The 16,380-nt window shown below is 40.4% G+C and overlaps 1 protein-coding gene across 1 annotated transcript in view; it reads left to right on the plus strand.

Annotated features, from left to right (window-relative positions):
- The window catches only part of PLB1 (phospholipase B1), a 126,319-nt gene that overhangs the window by 79,843 nt on the left and 30,096 nt on the right, over positions 1–16,380 (plus strand). The window contains exons 38-44 of the mRNA XM_069768351.1: positions 1,315–1,415; positions 4,110–4,191; positions 9,072–9,176; positions 9,467–9,562; positions 11,481–11,552; positions 14,706–14,783; positions 16,163–16,226. Of these exons, the coding sequence (XP_069624452.1) occupies positions 1,315–1,415; positions 4,110–4,191; positions 9,072–9,176; positions 9,467–9,562; positions 11,481–11,552; positions 14,706–14,783; positions 16,163–16,226 (598 nt within the window). The remainder of the gene's footprint in view (positions 1–1,314; positions 1,416–4,109; positions 4,192–9,071; positions 9,177–9,466; positions 9,563–11,480; positions 11,553–14,705; positions 14,784–16,162; positions 16,227–16,380) is intronic.

The raw sequence follows: 16,380 nt of genomic DNA on the forward strand, positions 1-16,380 counted from the left end.
AGCAAAAACATTTTTTTATAAAAATTTGGTATAACTGTTTTGACCTGGAGAAAAAGAAAGCAAAAAAAATATTTTTATTACTCTGAATAAAACAAAAAGCTTTAATCACCATAAAAATGCTGCTTTTTTTAAAAAAATTCGACATCATGAAGAATTCTACTTTTCTTTTTTAGTCCAATAATTGGTGCCACTAAAAAATAAACATAAAAAAAATAAGCTGCCATAGCGCAGTCGCTATAAAACGGTTATGACTGTTGGAAAGCGGAAATGGAAAAACATAGAAATGACGGCAAAATTTAAAGTAAAAAAATGTAGAATTTGCAGACGATTTTTCTATGGATTTTTCTATTTTCTATTTCTTGGGCTGAAAGGTGGCAGATGAGGTTTAACAATGATAAATATAAGGTTATACACAATGGAAGAAGGAATCAATATCACCATTACACACTGAACGGGAAACCACTGGGTAAATCTGACAGGGAGAAGGACTTGGGGATCCTAGTTAATGATAAACTTACCTGGAGCAGCCAGTGCCAGGCAGCAGCTGCCAAGGCAAACAGGATCATGGGGTGCATTAAAAGAGGTCTGGATACACATGATGAGAGCATTATACTGCCTCTGTACAAATCCCTAGTTAGACCGCACATGGAGTACTGTGTCCAGTTTTGGGCACCGGTGCTCAGGAAGGATATAATGGAACTAGAGAGAGTACAAAGGAGGGCAACAAAATTAATAAAGGGGATGGGAGAACTACAATACCCAGATAGATTTGCGAAATTAGGATTATTTAGTCTAGAAAAAAGACGACTGAGGGGCGATCTAATAACCATGTATAAGTATATAAGGGGACAATACAAATATCTCGCTGAGGATCTGTTTATACCAAGGAGGGTGACGGGCACAAGGGGGCATTCTTTGCGTCTGGAGGAGAGAAGGTTTTTCCACCAACATAGAAGAGGATTCTTTACTGTTAGGGCAGTGAGAATCTGGAATTGCTTGCCTGAGGAGGTGGTGATGGCGAACTCAGTCGAGGGGTTCAAGAGAGGCCTGGATGTCTTCCTGGAGCAGAACAATATTGTATCTTACAGTTATTAGGTTCTGTAGAAGGATGTAGATCTGGGGATTTATTATGATGGAATATAGGCTGAACTGGATGGACAAATGTCTTTTTTCGGCCTTACTAACTATGTTACTATGTTACTATGGATGTCGCCATTAGCATCTCCATGTGGAGTCTCCCACTCCCGTCTCTTTGTGACTCGTACCCCGACGTTGCGTCTCACCTGCTGACTGTTTTGGATTTCCCTTCCTCAGGTTCCCAAGGCTTTCGTTAACCTGGTGGAGGTGATGGACATTATCCCACTGAGGGAAGCTGTGCTGGATGATCGGGTGAGATGCCCAAAGCTCCTGACAAGGTAGGATCCATAGAGCCTGTCCTTCTAGTCTCTCCTAAAAACGATTCTTGTGGTTCCTAGAAAAGTCCATCTCTAAGTGGCGCTTACCTGTTACAGAACCTGCGAAGCCTCAATGATTGTATCCATAGATCGATACATTGTTACAAACGAAGCGTAGCTTTCAGATACTTTAATTGCCGTAACATTGGTGGCGACCAAGATCCAGAGACCCCAAAAAGCCATTAAAAAGTGCAGAGTCCGGATTCAATAGACAGTGATAGGCCGGAGCGCACAGAGCCTAAAAAATGATAGTAAATGCTCCGCTGGAGTCTGGTATCCTGGGGTTCGTCTGTTAGGAGAACCAGTAGGAGACATTTCTTGGCCAAAATGAACAAAAATAACGCGATTGCTCAAATTCTTTGCAAAAAGTGACTTCGTAGAAACCCGATAGATAATATTATGGTCGTCCTGCAATGATGATGTAGGTGACTAGCGCCATCATGGCTTGTAGACACCACTAGAGGGAGCTCCTGAGTTCATTGCATACAGCTTTAACCCTTTCCAACTCTGTGACACCGAATAAGCTCATTGGAGAAGACATGGGTGTTTGGTGACATAAAGCCGGCAGCTGCATGAATTGGCCCCGATCACAGCTTTTTAACCAGTTAAATGCTTTTGTCAATCTTTGACAGTAGCATTTAAGCGGCATGATACTGGTGGGCATCCATTCTGGCACCCATCAGTCCCCTGTGATGCGATCATGGAGGGCTCATGGTTTGCCTTGATAAAAGGGAACCTACCAAGATTCCCACCAACATCCTGATGATCCTGGAAAGCCAAGTTTATAGTACATGTGATCAAAAGATCACAAATTCACAGTGGACTAAGAAATAAAGTCAAAATTTAAAAAAAAAAATAAAATGTGCTTACTTAAAAAAAAATATTAACAACTAAAAAATATGTTCAAAACAAAGGAATTAAAAAAATAAACAATCATATAAGTCTGATCTAAAATATAGCATTATATTTAAATTGTAATGTAACAGCTGCAAAGAAAAAATCAAACTGCCAAAATTGCCCGTAACTTCTCGGCAACAACATGCAATCAAAAAGAAAGTAGAAAAAAATTGGATAAATCATAAAGTTACAATTCTCATAATACGGTGACATAAAACAAATTTTTTTTAAGTTCAGAATTTTTTTTAAGACCCTATGTGGTGAAATATGTATCTATATGTGTGTAGTGACATATGTCTAGGGTTATATGTGTAACTAGTGATAATGTAACATCTGTCCTGAAGGCAAGTCGCACCTAGGTGTTAATAGGTACTTCCTTGGGACTAGTAGAAATTGTGTCTCCATATCTCACCAGGAGGTCTAGCTAGGGCCAAGAAGAAAAGTAACATTTGGCACTTCCTAGGTCTTGGAGGGGAGATGCTAATTGTGGCCTGAGGGAATCTATTCCTGAGAACCTTTTCACAAGAGAAAATAATATATTCATTGGGGGCGCGGCCGTGGCCCAATCAAACAGGCAGCAGTTATGATATTGACCTGAGGGGCCGGTCTAGAAACCTGACCTCCAGACCAAAGTTATAAATTTAGGTTGCAGACAGAAAATGGTGTTCACATGATGGGGCAGCCTGAGAAGCTGGTGTGATCCAATCTACATCATCCTATCCTCAGGGAGCAGAAAGCAACTACCAGTTAGATAATTTCTGTAAGTTTCTCCTGTTTATTTTGATACTGTTTGCATAAGTTGTATGTCTTTTTATTATCATATTTTTATACCTTTTCTTATTGTAAGCATTGAACATTTTGTTATTAAAGTATAAAACTTTAACAAGTTGAACCTTGAATGTTCTAAAAGAATCCATAGCCTAAGGTGTGTGAGCCTTCTGAGTGATAGACATATTTTTATTAGTATTATTATTTCCGGGACTCATCGCCCGGGTATTCGGTGAGTGGTGGCAGCGTGTATGAGCGGGTGTGTGGCCTGGGTCGGTGTGTGATTTATGCTCCCATTACAGCATAGGACAGAGGTTGAATGCTGGACTGAGAGTGGGGAGATAGATTAACCCTTGCAGGCACAACCCCAAGTCACGTGTGAGAACAGGCACGTGATGAATAAGTGACACCACGGAGTAGGGATCCGTGACACCCTAATATAATAAAAAACTATACAAGTTTGGTATCACCGGATTCGTACTGATCGGGAGAATCATGTTGTTAAAAACAAATCTCAAACAGACAATGGTGGAATTCTGGTCTGTTTTTTTCACTATTTCACATTATTTGGATTTTTTCCGTTTTTTTACTACATTTCCTGGTAAAATGAATGGCATCATTCAAAACCACAACTAGTCCTGCAAAAAACGAGCCCTCATACAGCAATGGGGACAGAAAATAAAGTTGTGGCTCTTGGAAGAAGGGGAAAAGGGATCATTATACAGTATAAGTATACGATAAGCTCTAGAGCTCCCTCTAGTGGTGGCTGCGCACAGACAGCATTTCGTCATGTAACTCTCGGTCTGTGCTGAGGATTTGGAGCTGTGTATCAGAACAGCAAAGCACTAACTCTATCAGCAATAGTAGGAGCAGCAGGGAGGGCGCGTCTCATGTTAGGCTGTGTTCATACACGGTATTATACAGGTAGATAAATGGTAGCGTTAGTCCATCAGCTGTGAGTGTGTGACACGTGTGCCCCTCTCTCCACAGCATTATGTGCCCCTGTCTGCTGAGCATCCTCGCCAACTCTCAGGAGTTCGAATTCATAGAGAACATGAACAAAGCCTATCAGGTACCGTATCCGTGGCAACGAGGGCATCCAAAATACTCCCCACTAACGGAATCCCACAACACTGTCACAGCGATACATAGTGTACCCCAATACTAAGATACAGCATCAATGATACATAGTGTACCTCAATACTAAGATATAGAGTCACAGAGATACATAGTGTACCCCAATACTAAGATACAGCATCAGTGATATATAGTGTACCCCAATACTAAGATATAGAGTCACAGAGATACATAGTGTACCCCAATACTAAGATACAGCATCAATGATACATAGTGTACCCCAATACTAAGATATAGAGTCACAGAGATACATAGTGCAACCCAATACTAAGATACAGCATCAATGATACATAGTGTACCCCAATACTAAGATACAGCATCAATGATACATAGTGTACCCCAATACTAAGATACAGCATCAATGATACATAGTGTACCTCAATATTAAGATATAGAGTCACAGATACATAGTGTACCCCAATACTAAGATACAGCATCAATGATACATAGTGTACCCCAATACTAAGATATAGAGTCACAGAGATACATAATGTATCCCCAATACTAAGATACAGCATCAATGATACATAGTGTACCCCAATACTAAGATACAGCATCAGTGATACATAGTGTACCCCAATACTAAGATACTGTGATACATAGTGTACCCCAATACTAAGATACAGCATCAGTGATACATAGTGTACCCCAATACTAAGATACAGCATCAGTGATACATAGTGTACCCCAATACTAGGATACCGTGATACATAGTGTACCCCAATACTAAGATACAGTGATACATAGTGTACCCCAATACTAGGATACCGTGATACATAGTGTACCCCATTACTATGATACTGTGATACATAGTGTACCCCATTACTAAGATACCGTGATACATAGTGTACCCCAATACTAAGATACCATGATACATAGTGTACCCCAACACTAAGATACCGTGATACATAGTGTACCCCAACACTAAGATACCGTGATACATAGTGTACCCCAATACTAAGATACCGTGATACATAGTGTACCCCAATACTAAGATACAGTGATACATAGTGTACCCCCATTACTAAGATACCATGATACATAGTGTACCCCATTACTATGATACCGTGATACATAGTGTACCCCATTACTATGATACCGTGATACATAGTGTACCCCAACACTAAGATACAGTGATACATACTGTACCCCAACACTAAGATACCGTGATACATAGTGTACCCCATTACTAAGATACCGTGATACATAGTGTACCCCAACACTAAGATACCGTGATACATAGTGTACCCCAATACTAAGATACAGTGATACATAGTGTACCCCAATACTAAGATACCTTGATACATAGTGTACCCCAATACTAAGATACCGTGATACATAGTGTACCCCATTACTATGATACCGTGATACATAGTGTACCCCAACACTAAGATACAGTGATACATAGTGTACCCCAACACTAAGATACCGTGATACATAGTGTACCCCATTACTAAGATACCGTGATACATAGTGTACCCCAACACTAAGATACCGTGATACATAGTGTACCCCAATACTAAGATACAGTGATACATAGTGTACCCCAATACTAAGATACCATGATACATAGTGTACCCCAATACTAAGATACCGTGATACATAGTGTACCCCAATACTAAGATACCGTGATACATAGTGTACCCCAATACTAAGATACAGTGATACATAGTGTACCCCAACACTAAGATACCGTGATACATAGTGTACCCCAATACTAAGATACAGTGATACATAGTGTACCCCAATACTAAGATACCGTGATACATAGTGTACCCCAATACTAAGATACCGTGATACATAGTGTACCCCAATACTAAGATACCGTGATACATAGTGTACCCCAATACTAAGATACCGTGATACATAGTGTACCCCAATACTAAGATACCGTGATACATAGTGTACCCCAATACTAAGATACCGTGATACATAGTGTACCCCAATACTAAGATACCGTGATACATAGTGTACCCCAATACTAAGATACCGTGATACATAGTGTACCCCAATACTAAGATACAGTGATACATAGTGTACCCCAATACTAAGATACCGTGATACATAGTGTACCCCAATACTAAGATACCGTGATACATAGTTTACCCCAATACTAAGATACCGTGATACATAGTGTACCCCAATACTAAGATACAGTGATACATAGTGTACCCCAATACTAAGATACCGTGATACATAGTGTACCCCAATACTAAGATACAGTGATACATAGTGTACCCCAATACTAAGATACCGTGATACATAGTGTACCCCAATACTAAGATACCGTGATACATAGTGTACCCCAATACTAAGATACCGTGATACATAGTGTACCCCAATACTAAGATACAGTGATACATAGTGTACCCCAATACTAAGATACCGTGATACATAGTGTACCCCAATACTAAGATACAGTGATACATAGTGTACCCCAATACTAAGATACCATGATACATAGTGTACCCCAATACTAAGATACAGTGATACATAGTGTACCCCAATACTAAGATACCGTGATACATAGTGTACCCCAACACTAAGATACCGTGATACATAGTGTACCCCAATACTAAGATACAGTGATACATAGTGTACCCCAATACTAAGATACCATGATACATAGTGTACCCCAATACTAAGATACCGTGATACATAGTGTACCCCAATACTAAGATACCGTGATACATAGTGTACCCCAATACTAAGATACAGTGATACATAGTGTACCCCAACACTAAGATACCGTGATACATAGTGTACCCCAATACTAAGATACAGTGATACATAGTGTACCCCAATACTAAGATACCGTGATACATAGTGTACCCCAATACTAAGATACCGTGATACATAGTGTACCCCAATACTAAGATACCGTGATACATAGTGTACCCCAATACTAAGATACCGTGATACATAGTGTACCCCAATACTAAGATACCGTGATACATAGTGTACCCCAATACTAAGATACCGTGATACATAGTGTACCCCAATACTAAGATACCGTGATACATAGTGTACCCCAATACTAAGATACAGTGATACATAGTTTACCCCAATACTAAGATACCGTGATACATAGTGTACCCCAATACTAAGATACAGTGATACATAGTGTACCCCAATACTAAGATACCGTGATACATAGTGTACCCCAATACTAAGATACAGTGATACATAGTTTACCCCAATACTAAGATACCGTGATACATAGTGTACCCCAATACTAAGATACAGTGATACATAGTGTACCCCAATACTAAGATACCGTGATACATAGTGTACCCCAATACTAAGATACCGTGATACATAGTTTACCCCAATACTAAGATACCGTGATACATAGTGTACCCCAATACTAAGATACAGTGATACATAGTGTACCCCAATACTAAGATACCGTGATACATAGTGTACCCCAATACTAAGATACCGTGATACATAGTGTACCCCAATACTAAGATACCGTGATACATAGTGTACCCCAATACTAAGATACAGTGATACATAGTTTACCCCAATACTAAGATACCGTGATACATAGTGTACCCCAATACTAAGATACAGTGATACATAGTGTACCCCAATACTAAGATACCGTGATACATAGTGTACCCCAATACTAAGATACCGTGATACATAGTTTACCCCAATACTAAGATACCGTGATACATAGTGTACCCCAATACTAAGATACAGTGATACATAGTGTACCCCAATACTAAGATACCGTGATACATAGTGTACCCCAATACTAAGATACAGTGATACATAGTGTACCCCAATACTAAGATACCGTGATACATAGTGTACCCCAATACTAAGATACCGTGATACATAGTGTACCCCAATACTAAGATACCGTGATACATAGTGTACCCCAATACTAAGATACAGTGATACATAGTGTACCCCAATACTAAGATACCGTGATACATAGTGTACCCCAATACTAAGATACCGTGATACATAGTGTACCCCAATACTAAGATACAGTGATACATAGTGTACCCCAATACTAAGATACCGTGATACATAGTGTACCCCAATACTAAGATACCGTGATACATAGTTTACCCCAATACTAAGATACCGTGATACATAGTGTACCCCAATACTAAGATACAGTGATACATAGTGTACCCCAATACTAAGATACCGTGATACATAGTGTACCCCAATACTAAGATACAGTGATACATAGTGTACCCCAATACTAAGATACCGTGATACATAGTGTACCCCAATACTAAGATACCGTGATACATAGTGTACCCCAATACTAAGATACCGTGATACATAGTGTACCCCAATACTAAGATACAGTGATACATAGTGTACCCCAATACTAAGATACCGTGATACATAGTGTACCCCAATACTAAGATACCGTGATACATAGTGTACCCCAATACTAAGATACCATGATACATAGTGTACCCCAATACTAAGATACAGTGATACATAGTGTACCCCAATACTAAGATACCGTGATACATAGTGTACCCCAATACTAAGATACCGTGATACATAGTGTACCCCAATACTAAGATACCGTGATACATAGTGTACCCCAATACTAAGATACAGTGATACATAGTGTACCCCAATACTAAGATACCGTGATACATAGTGTACCCCAATACTAAGATACCATGATACATAGTGTACCCCAATACTAAGATACCGTGATACATAGTGTACCCCAATACTAAGATTTCTGGAGATAATGGAATCCTCCTCGTAGCTCTGACGTCGCCCATCGATGTCGCACTTTCATCATTTCTCGCCTTCTGTCCTTTTCAGCTCAGTCTCAGAGATTTTGTTAGTTCTGGACGATACGACGCCAGAGAAGACTTCACTGTGGTTCTCCAGCCGTTTTTCCGGCACACAAACATCCCATATCTCCCGGTACGTATGTATCTTCTGCAGCCTGTGTGTACTGCAGTCTGTCGTGTATATCCGTGATCCCCCTTGCTTTACAGCGCCACACTGCTCTTTTCACAAGACGCTCCTCTGCAGCCAATCAGATGAAGGCTGCTGTTCTTCTCTGGTCTGTGATAGGATGGCGCACTGATCCTTATATATCCTCATATGGGGGGTGCAGGGAGAAAGCTGTGCACTAGGAGGCGCCATCGCTGCCTCCTACCCCCGCCATAATTCAGCTAATTAGTCTTCATTATGATTTCCATCTTTTTAAGACCGGAGAACCTGATGTTTCCTACCTGGCTCCTGACTGTTTCCATCTCAGCCAGAAGGCTCATTCCCAGCTAGCAAGAATGCTCTGGAACAACATGGTAAACTCATTTATGTATCTTACATCTTTCACTTGATGACTTTCAAGTCGTTACCAACTTCTTTACTGACTTTTCTGTTTAAATTTTCCAACTGGAAATGTCTGTAAGCTGCTGTTGATGGATCTATAATTTAGATTACGTGTTTCTATTTTACTATTGCATTCTGTTAAATCATTGAATTTTTTTATCATCCACTTTCCATCATTTTGGGGCTTTACTATATTTACAGCTGCTTTCAATTTTCAATTCACTTTTACTTACTGGAAAATGTCTATAAGCTGCTGTTGATGGATCTGATATTCAAGAATATATGTTCCTATTTCATTGATGAATTGTTCAATATTCACTTTCCACCATTCAGTACTGACTTTTCCGTTAATTTGTACCAAGTGGAAAGTGTCCACAAACTGCTGTTTATGGATCCAACACAATAATTAAAAATAAACACCTAACATTATATTTTTTTTTTTACATTTTTCATATATTTCACAACATTTACTTTTTACTATTCAGATCTTTATTGCATATTTCTCTGACTTTTCACTTAATTTTTTTCCAATTGAAAAATATTCACAAGCTGCTGTTGGTGGATCTGATACATTAATTTAAAAAAAACACCTTAATATTAGGGTTTTTTTTGTCTTTTAATTTAAAACTTTTCACTTTCTACTATTCAGAAGTTTATTATTTTTCTAGCTAATTTCGCTGACTTTTTAAATTAATTATTACCTACTGGAAAATGGCCACAAACTGCTGTTGATGGACTCAACACAATAATTAAAAATAAACCCCTAACATTATAGTATTTTTTTTTATTTTTTACATCGCTTACAACATTTACTTTTCACGATTCAGATCTTTATTGCAAATTTTGCTGACTTCTCACTTTATTTATTTTCAACTGGAAAATATTCACAAGCTGCTGTTGGCGGATCAGATACAATAATTGAAAAGAAACACTTAATATTAAAGTATTTTTTTGTCTTCATTCACTTTCTACCATTCATAAGTTTATCATTTTTCTAGCTTATTTCAGTGACTTTTTAATTAATTATTACCTACTGGAAAGTGCCCTCAAGCTGCTGTTGATGGATCTCATATTTTAGTAATAAGTGTTTTATTTTTCAATTTAATATTAAAGGGTTTTTTTTTCCATATATTCTTCAATATTCAACTTCCACTATTTAGATCTTTTTGATCTTTATCAATATTTCACTGACTTTTTAATTAAAGGTAATGTTTACCCACTGAAAAATGTCCACAAGCTGCTGTTGATGGATCTAATAGTCTAATATATTATATTATAGTGTTTTCTCTGTAATTTTGCAGCCAGAGTAGCACTGCTATGAACAGCAGCTCCTGTTTTGGTGGACCTGGCATGATCTCATTTATTTGAGGGGTGCACATAATACTACATTCATTGGCCACACTTTGTGCACCTTTGTTTCATTCGCTGATCATCGGGCCGTAGACTAATCAGACCTTCACCTTTTCATGGAGGAGTAATAATCTGGATTCACAGAAATTTCATGTGTTTTTCATGGTATTTTTATTTGCATTTTTCACATTTTTTAGTTAAAAACACTCCAGTCCAAATCACTGTGAAAATGGGCAACTTTTTGGTGTATGATCGGTTTCTTTTGTATTTTGGGGGTCAGAACAGAGAAAAATAAAAAATGCTTGTCTTTTTTTTACTAAAATTTTTAAACCGCAGGAAAAATGAAGGTTGTATGTGAATGCGGCCTGAAAGTACATGAGCGATAATTGCAATAAAAAAAAGTTGTAAGTAGTTTCCTGCTTGTTGATGGTTTCCAGTTAGTGACATGAGCAAATCTTCACTCTCTCTGTGGCAAAGTTCATACAGTCCAAGCTTCATTCCTTCTACTGATCCTTTGTGATTTTTGTGTTTTTTTCTTAGCTTGAACCTCTTGGCCAGAAGACGGACTCTTTGAACTTTACAAAGGATGTCCCGCTGATGTGCCCTACAGAGGTTGGTGTCCTCTGATGATATTGAGGCTGTTTAAAATATTATGTAACTTGATTTTGAAGGGTCAGCAAGTCAGTGCTAAAGGGGGTCACTTTGGAGCATTCCCGTTTGTGTCCTCCTTCCGGGATCTGCAAGGATCTACTTTAAACAGTGGGGAAACAGACCAACTTCTCTGCAGCTCCCCCACTCCATGACTGATGAGTGCTGGCTGCGATATACAGCCTGGATCTGCCTGTGACAGCAGCAATCAGAGCAAGCTGCTGCTTAACCGCTTAAATGCTATCAGTCTCAGACTGCAGCATTTATACGATATGATCTTGTACAAGAGTCCATTCCAGTGCCCATCGTGGGGTGCTGATCGTTTGCCATGGTAGTCGAGGTTCTGCAGAAGGCCGGGCTCACACTTGCGAGTGTGATGCGAGAAACTCACGCGAGTCTCTCGCATCAATACCCAGCACTGCTGCCGGCCCTCGGACTGGAGCGTTCAGCTGCATAGAAATACATGCAGACCCTCGACTACCATGGCAAACGATCAGCACCCCACGATGGGCACTGGAATTTACTCTTGTACAAGATCCTATTGTATAAATGCTGCAGTGTGACCCCGACCGAAGGCCCCTGTTGCTGTGATCTTTTTATTGTTATAAAGACCAGCAGGATCACAGGTTCAAATCCTCAAGTAGGACTAAAAAAAATTAAAAAGTAATTAAAACATAAAAACAGTATTTGACATCAACAAGTCTATAAAAGTCTGCCCTAACAAAATATGAAATTATATAACTTATAGGGTAAATGCCCTAAAGATAAAATATATCAAACTGCCTGAATTAATATTTTTCAGTCACCACAGCTCCCACAAAATAATGCAATAGAAAAGCCATCAAACAATTATATGCCCCCGAAACGGTAGCACTAAAAACCACAGACTGTCACAGAGAAAACAACTCCCCCCACTGGACCATCAAACAAAAAACAAGCCCTCCCACTGGACCATCAAACAAAAAACAAGCCCTCCCATCAGACCATCAAACTGAAAACAAGCCCTCCCATCAGACCATAAAACTGAAAACAAGCCCTCCCACCGGACCATCAAACTAGAAAACAAGCCCTCACACCTGACCATCAAACAGAAAACAGGCCCTCCCACCGGACCATCAAACAGAAAACAAGCCTTCCCACCGGACCATCAAACAGAAAACAAGCCTTCCCACCGGACCATCAAACAGAAAACAGGCCCTCCCCCCGGACCATCAAACAGAAAACAAGCCTTCCCACCGGACCATCAAACAGAAAACAAGGCCTCCCCTGGGCCATCAAACTGAAAACAAGCCCTCTCACCGGACCATCAAGCAGAAAACAAGCCCTCCCACAGGACCATCAAGCAGAAAACAAGCCCTCCCATCAGACCATCAAACAGAAAACAAGCCTTCCCACCGGACCATCAAACTGAAAACAAGCCCTCTCACCGGACCATCAAGCAGAAAACAAGCCCTCCCACAGGACCATCAAGCAGAAAACAAGCCCTCCCACTGGACCATCAAACAAAAAACAAGCCATCCCACCGGACCATCAAACTGAAAACACACCCTCCCACCGGACCATAAAACTGAAAACAAGCCTTCCCTCAGGACCATCAAACTGAAAACAAGCCCTCCCACAGGACCATCACCAGAAAATAAACCCTTTCACCGGACCATCAAAACAGAAAACAAGCCCTACCACCAGACCGTCAAACAGAAAACAAGCCCTCCCACAGGACCATCACCAGAAAATAAGCCCTTTCACTGGACCATCAAACAGAAAACACCCCCCCCCCCCGGACCATCAAACAGAAAACAAGCCCTCCCCCGGACCAACAAACAGAAAACAAGCCCTCCCTCCGGACCATCAAACAAAAAACAAGCCCTCCCACCGGACCATCAAACAGAAAACAAGCCCTCCCACCGGACCATCAAACAGAAAACAAGCCCTCCCACAGGACCATCACCAGAAAATAAGCCCTCCCACTGGACCATTAAACAGAAAACAAGCCCTCCTGTTTGTCCATCAAACAGAAAACAAGCCCCCCCAACCGGACCATCAAACTGAAAACAAGCCTTCCCACTGGACTGTCAAGCAGAAAACAACCCCCCCACAGGACCTTTTTTTTTCATTTTTTCACCACTTACCGTAAATAAAAAACCACAACAAATAAAGTACCGTAAGCTATAAAACTGGAAGTTTGGAATCTGACCTGGAGAGTCATGCTGTTAAGACAATGTTTTCTCATAAATAATGTGAAAAAAACCCAAAAATAACAATTCCGGATCTATGGGTGGGATGGGGGGGGGGGGGTTTCCCCGTTTTATTACACTGGGATTTTTTCTCCTGTTTTTCAGTACATTATATGGTAAAATGAATGGTCCAAAATTACAACTTGTCCTGGAAAAAACAATCCCTCATGTGGCTCTGGAGGTTGAACCAGAAGAGTTATAGCTCTTCAAAGAAGAGGAGGAAATCAATAAAAATGTGTCTGTTTGGTTATGACATCATGGGGTGAGCAAAGATCGGACCGGCCCCGGGCTATTATTACACGTCCTATCACGTTTTTTAATTGTGACTACCTGACATGTCCTGCAGATCTTTGGGTTTCCTGGTCCTGAGATCTCCTCTGATCACTCAAAAGCAGATCTGAAATGTCCACCTGGTCAGGCAGAAGCTCCCGGAGCGCCGTACAGTCTATAAGCCCATTCTGCACTCTAAGTACGCTCTCAGACTTTCTATTGAGTGCCAACCTGTGATTGTGCACAAGCAGAGGCAGGGACGGAGGCTTCTGCTTGATAACCTGCCTCCTTTTTTCAGAGCGACTTTTGACCATTTGGTAGGGATCTCAGAACCCAGATGCCACCAATGTGCGGAACATTTTCCAATCATTTAAAATAATGGTGTAAATGTCTAGTCCTGGCCCGGGGGCTGGTCCTGTCTTCGCCCGCCCTGTGGTCCCATAATCACACATATCAGGATGGTTGTCCTCCTTACTGTCAGGTCCTTGTCTCCCTTCTCCGGCCATGCGCTAGTGACGCTCCATGATCGTTGTCCATCCTTCTATTAAACCATTGGAAAAGCATCTTCAGTCTGTGTTCAGACGGTAAATAATGATGTTTCATTGTTTTTCAGAGCCAGCAATTCCTGAGGACCTACCTGAATAGCGACTATGTGTACCCCACCCCAGCGCCCACACCGGCACTTCCTGATGTAATGCTGCCTTATCTTACTGCATTGTTATTGGTCGACATTTGATTTGTGTATATTTAAAGGGGGATTCCATCATATTATCTACCCTGTCCCCTTAGTTTTAGGAATAGTTTGGGGTTCTCATGTATGGATCTGTCTACTGAATTTACCTACTCGTATCTCTAGGCGGAGCTCCTCTGTAAAGGAACAATAAACCGGGAAATGAAAGAGTAGATTAAACAAAAAATATATAGTCCCTCCCTCACTTTATGTAACTCTGCAGCCTTTTCAGTATCGTCCCAAAACTATTGGTCCCATAAAAATCCAGGAATGGGTCTTAGTGACCTCATTATCCCTGCATAGAAGACAGTGGGGAGAGGTTCCTGCTGCAGCCAGCCATCACCCAATCACATAATGGACAGAGAGAGACATGGCAGAGCTCCTGGGACACAGAGAAGATATATGTGTACATTTCTCAGTTTTAACTGTAATATTAGGTATTTTCTTGACCTTAGTGATCTTTTGACTCTGCATACAAGGCAGAGGGGAGAGGCTCCTGCTGCAGCAAACTATCTCACAATCACACACAGGGCAGTGAGGAGGAGGAAAGAGATGTGGTTGAACTCTTGGGACAGAGAAGATTTCGATATATTTCTAATTCTCAATTTTGACTGTAATATCAGGCATTTCCTGGGCCTTAGTGGTCTTTTACCTTTGCAGGCAAGATTTAGGGGAGAGGCTCCTGCTGCAGCCAGCTATTCACAATATCAAAACATGGGCCAGTGAGGAGGAAGAGGACATGGCACGGTTCCTAGAACACAGGGAACATATCTTTTTATGCTAATCAATTTTAACTGTAATATAAGGCATTTCCTGGACCTTAGTGATCTTTTGCCCAGGCAGACAAAACAGTGGGGAGAGGCTCCTGCTGCAGCTAACTATCTCACAATCACACACAGGACAGTGAGAAGAGGGGGACATGACGGATTTAATTCGATACTGATAGGATTTCTTTGTATACCACTGTTTTATCTGTACAATAAGACAAATAGGGTGAAATAAGATTAGGAGAGTAAGAGAATGTGCAGGGAGATTTATTCCGTTTGTGCGTTTTCTGTGTCCAATTCATGTTCTGACTGATGCATCTGTTTAGACAAGAAAGTAATTCATCTGTCATTAATATCTATACACCATTTCTTGTTTACCTCCTTAAATCGGGCTGCCCTAGACACCTGCCTAGTTCGTCTGTGTGTGCAGGGCATCACTTATTAACCTCAGACCTCCTTTACCTGTGAGAGTCCAGCTGTGAAGATGATTTAATACATTTGATTTTCGTTGCTACAGTGACGATTGTTATATTGTCATTCCAGTGTTACTAATATATTATGTTTCCCTCACAGAACTGGGGCAGTGATCTGGATTGTCGCGGTTTCACATCGGTGTCCAGTAGTATTCCCACGTCAGGTGAGAAGACGATGTTGCCTAAAGATAAAAACGGAATTTTCTATGTCTTTTTTATATGATGTCTTTTGCATTATTGCTTTTACTATGAGCCCCATATCTTATATGAAGGACTTTTTAATTTTAATTTTAATTCTTTTATCTGTCAGTGCTTTAC

This window comes from Ranitomeya imitator, chromosome 5 (assembly GCF_032444005.1).
Source record: "Ranitomeya imitator isolate aRanImi1 chromosome 5, aRanImi1.pri, whole genome shotgun sequence".
Classification (NCBI taxonomy): domain Eukaryota; kingdom Metazoa; phylum Chordata; class Amphibia; order Anura; family Dendrobatidae; genus Ranitomeya; species Ranitomeya imitator.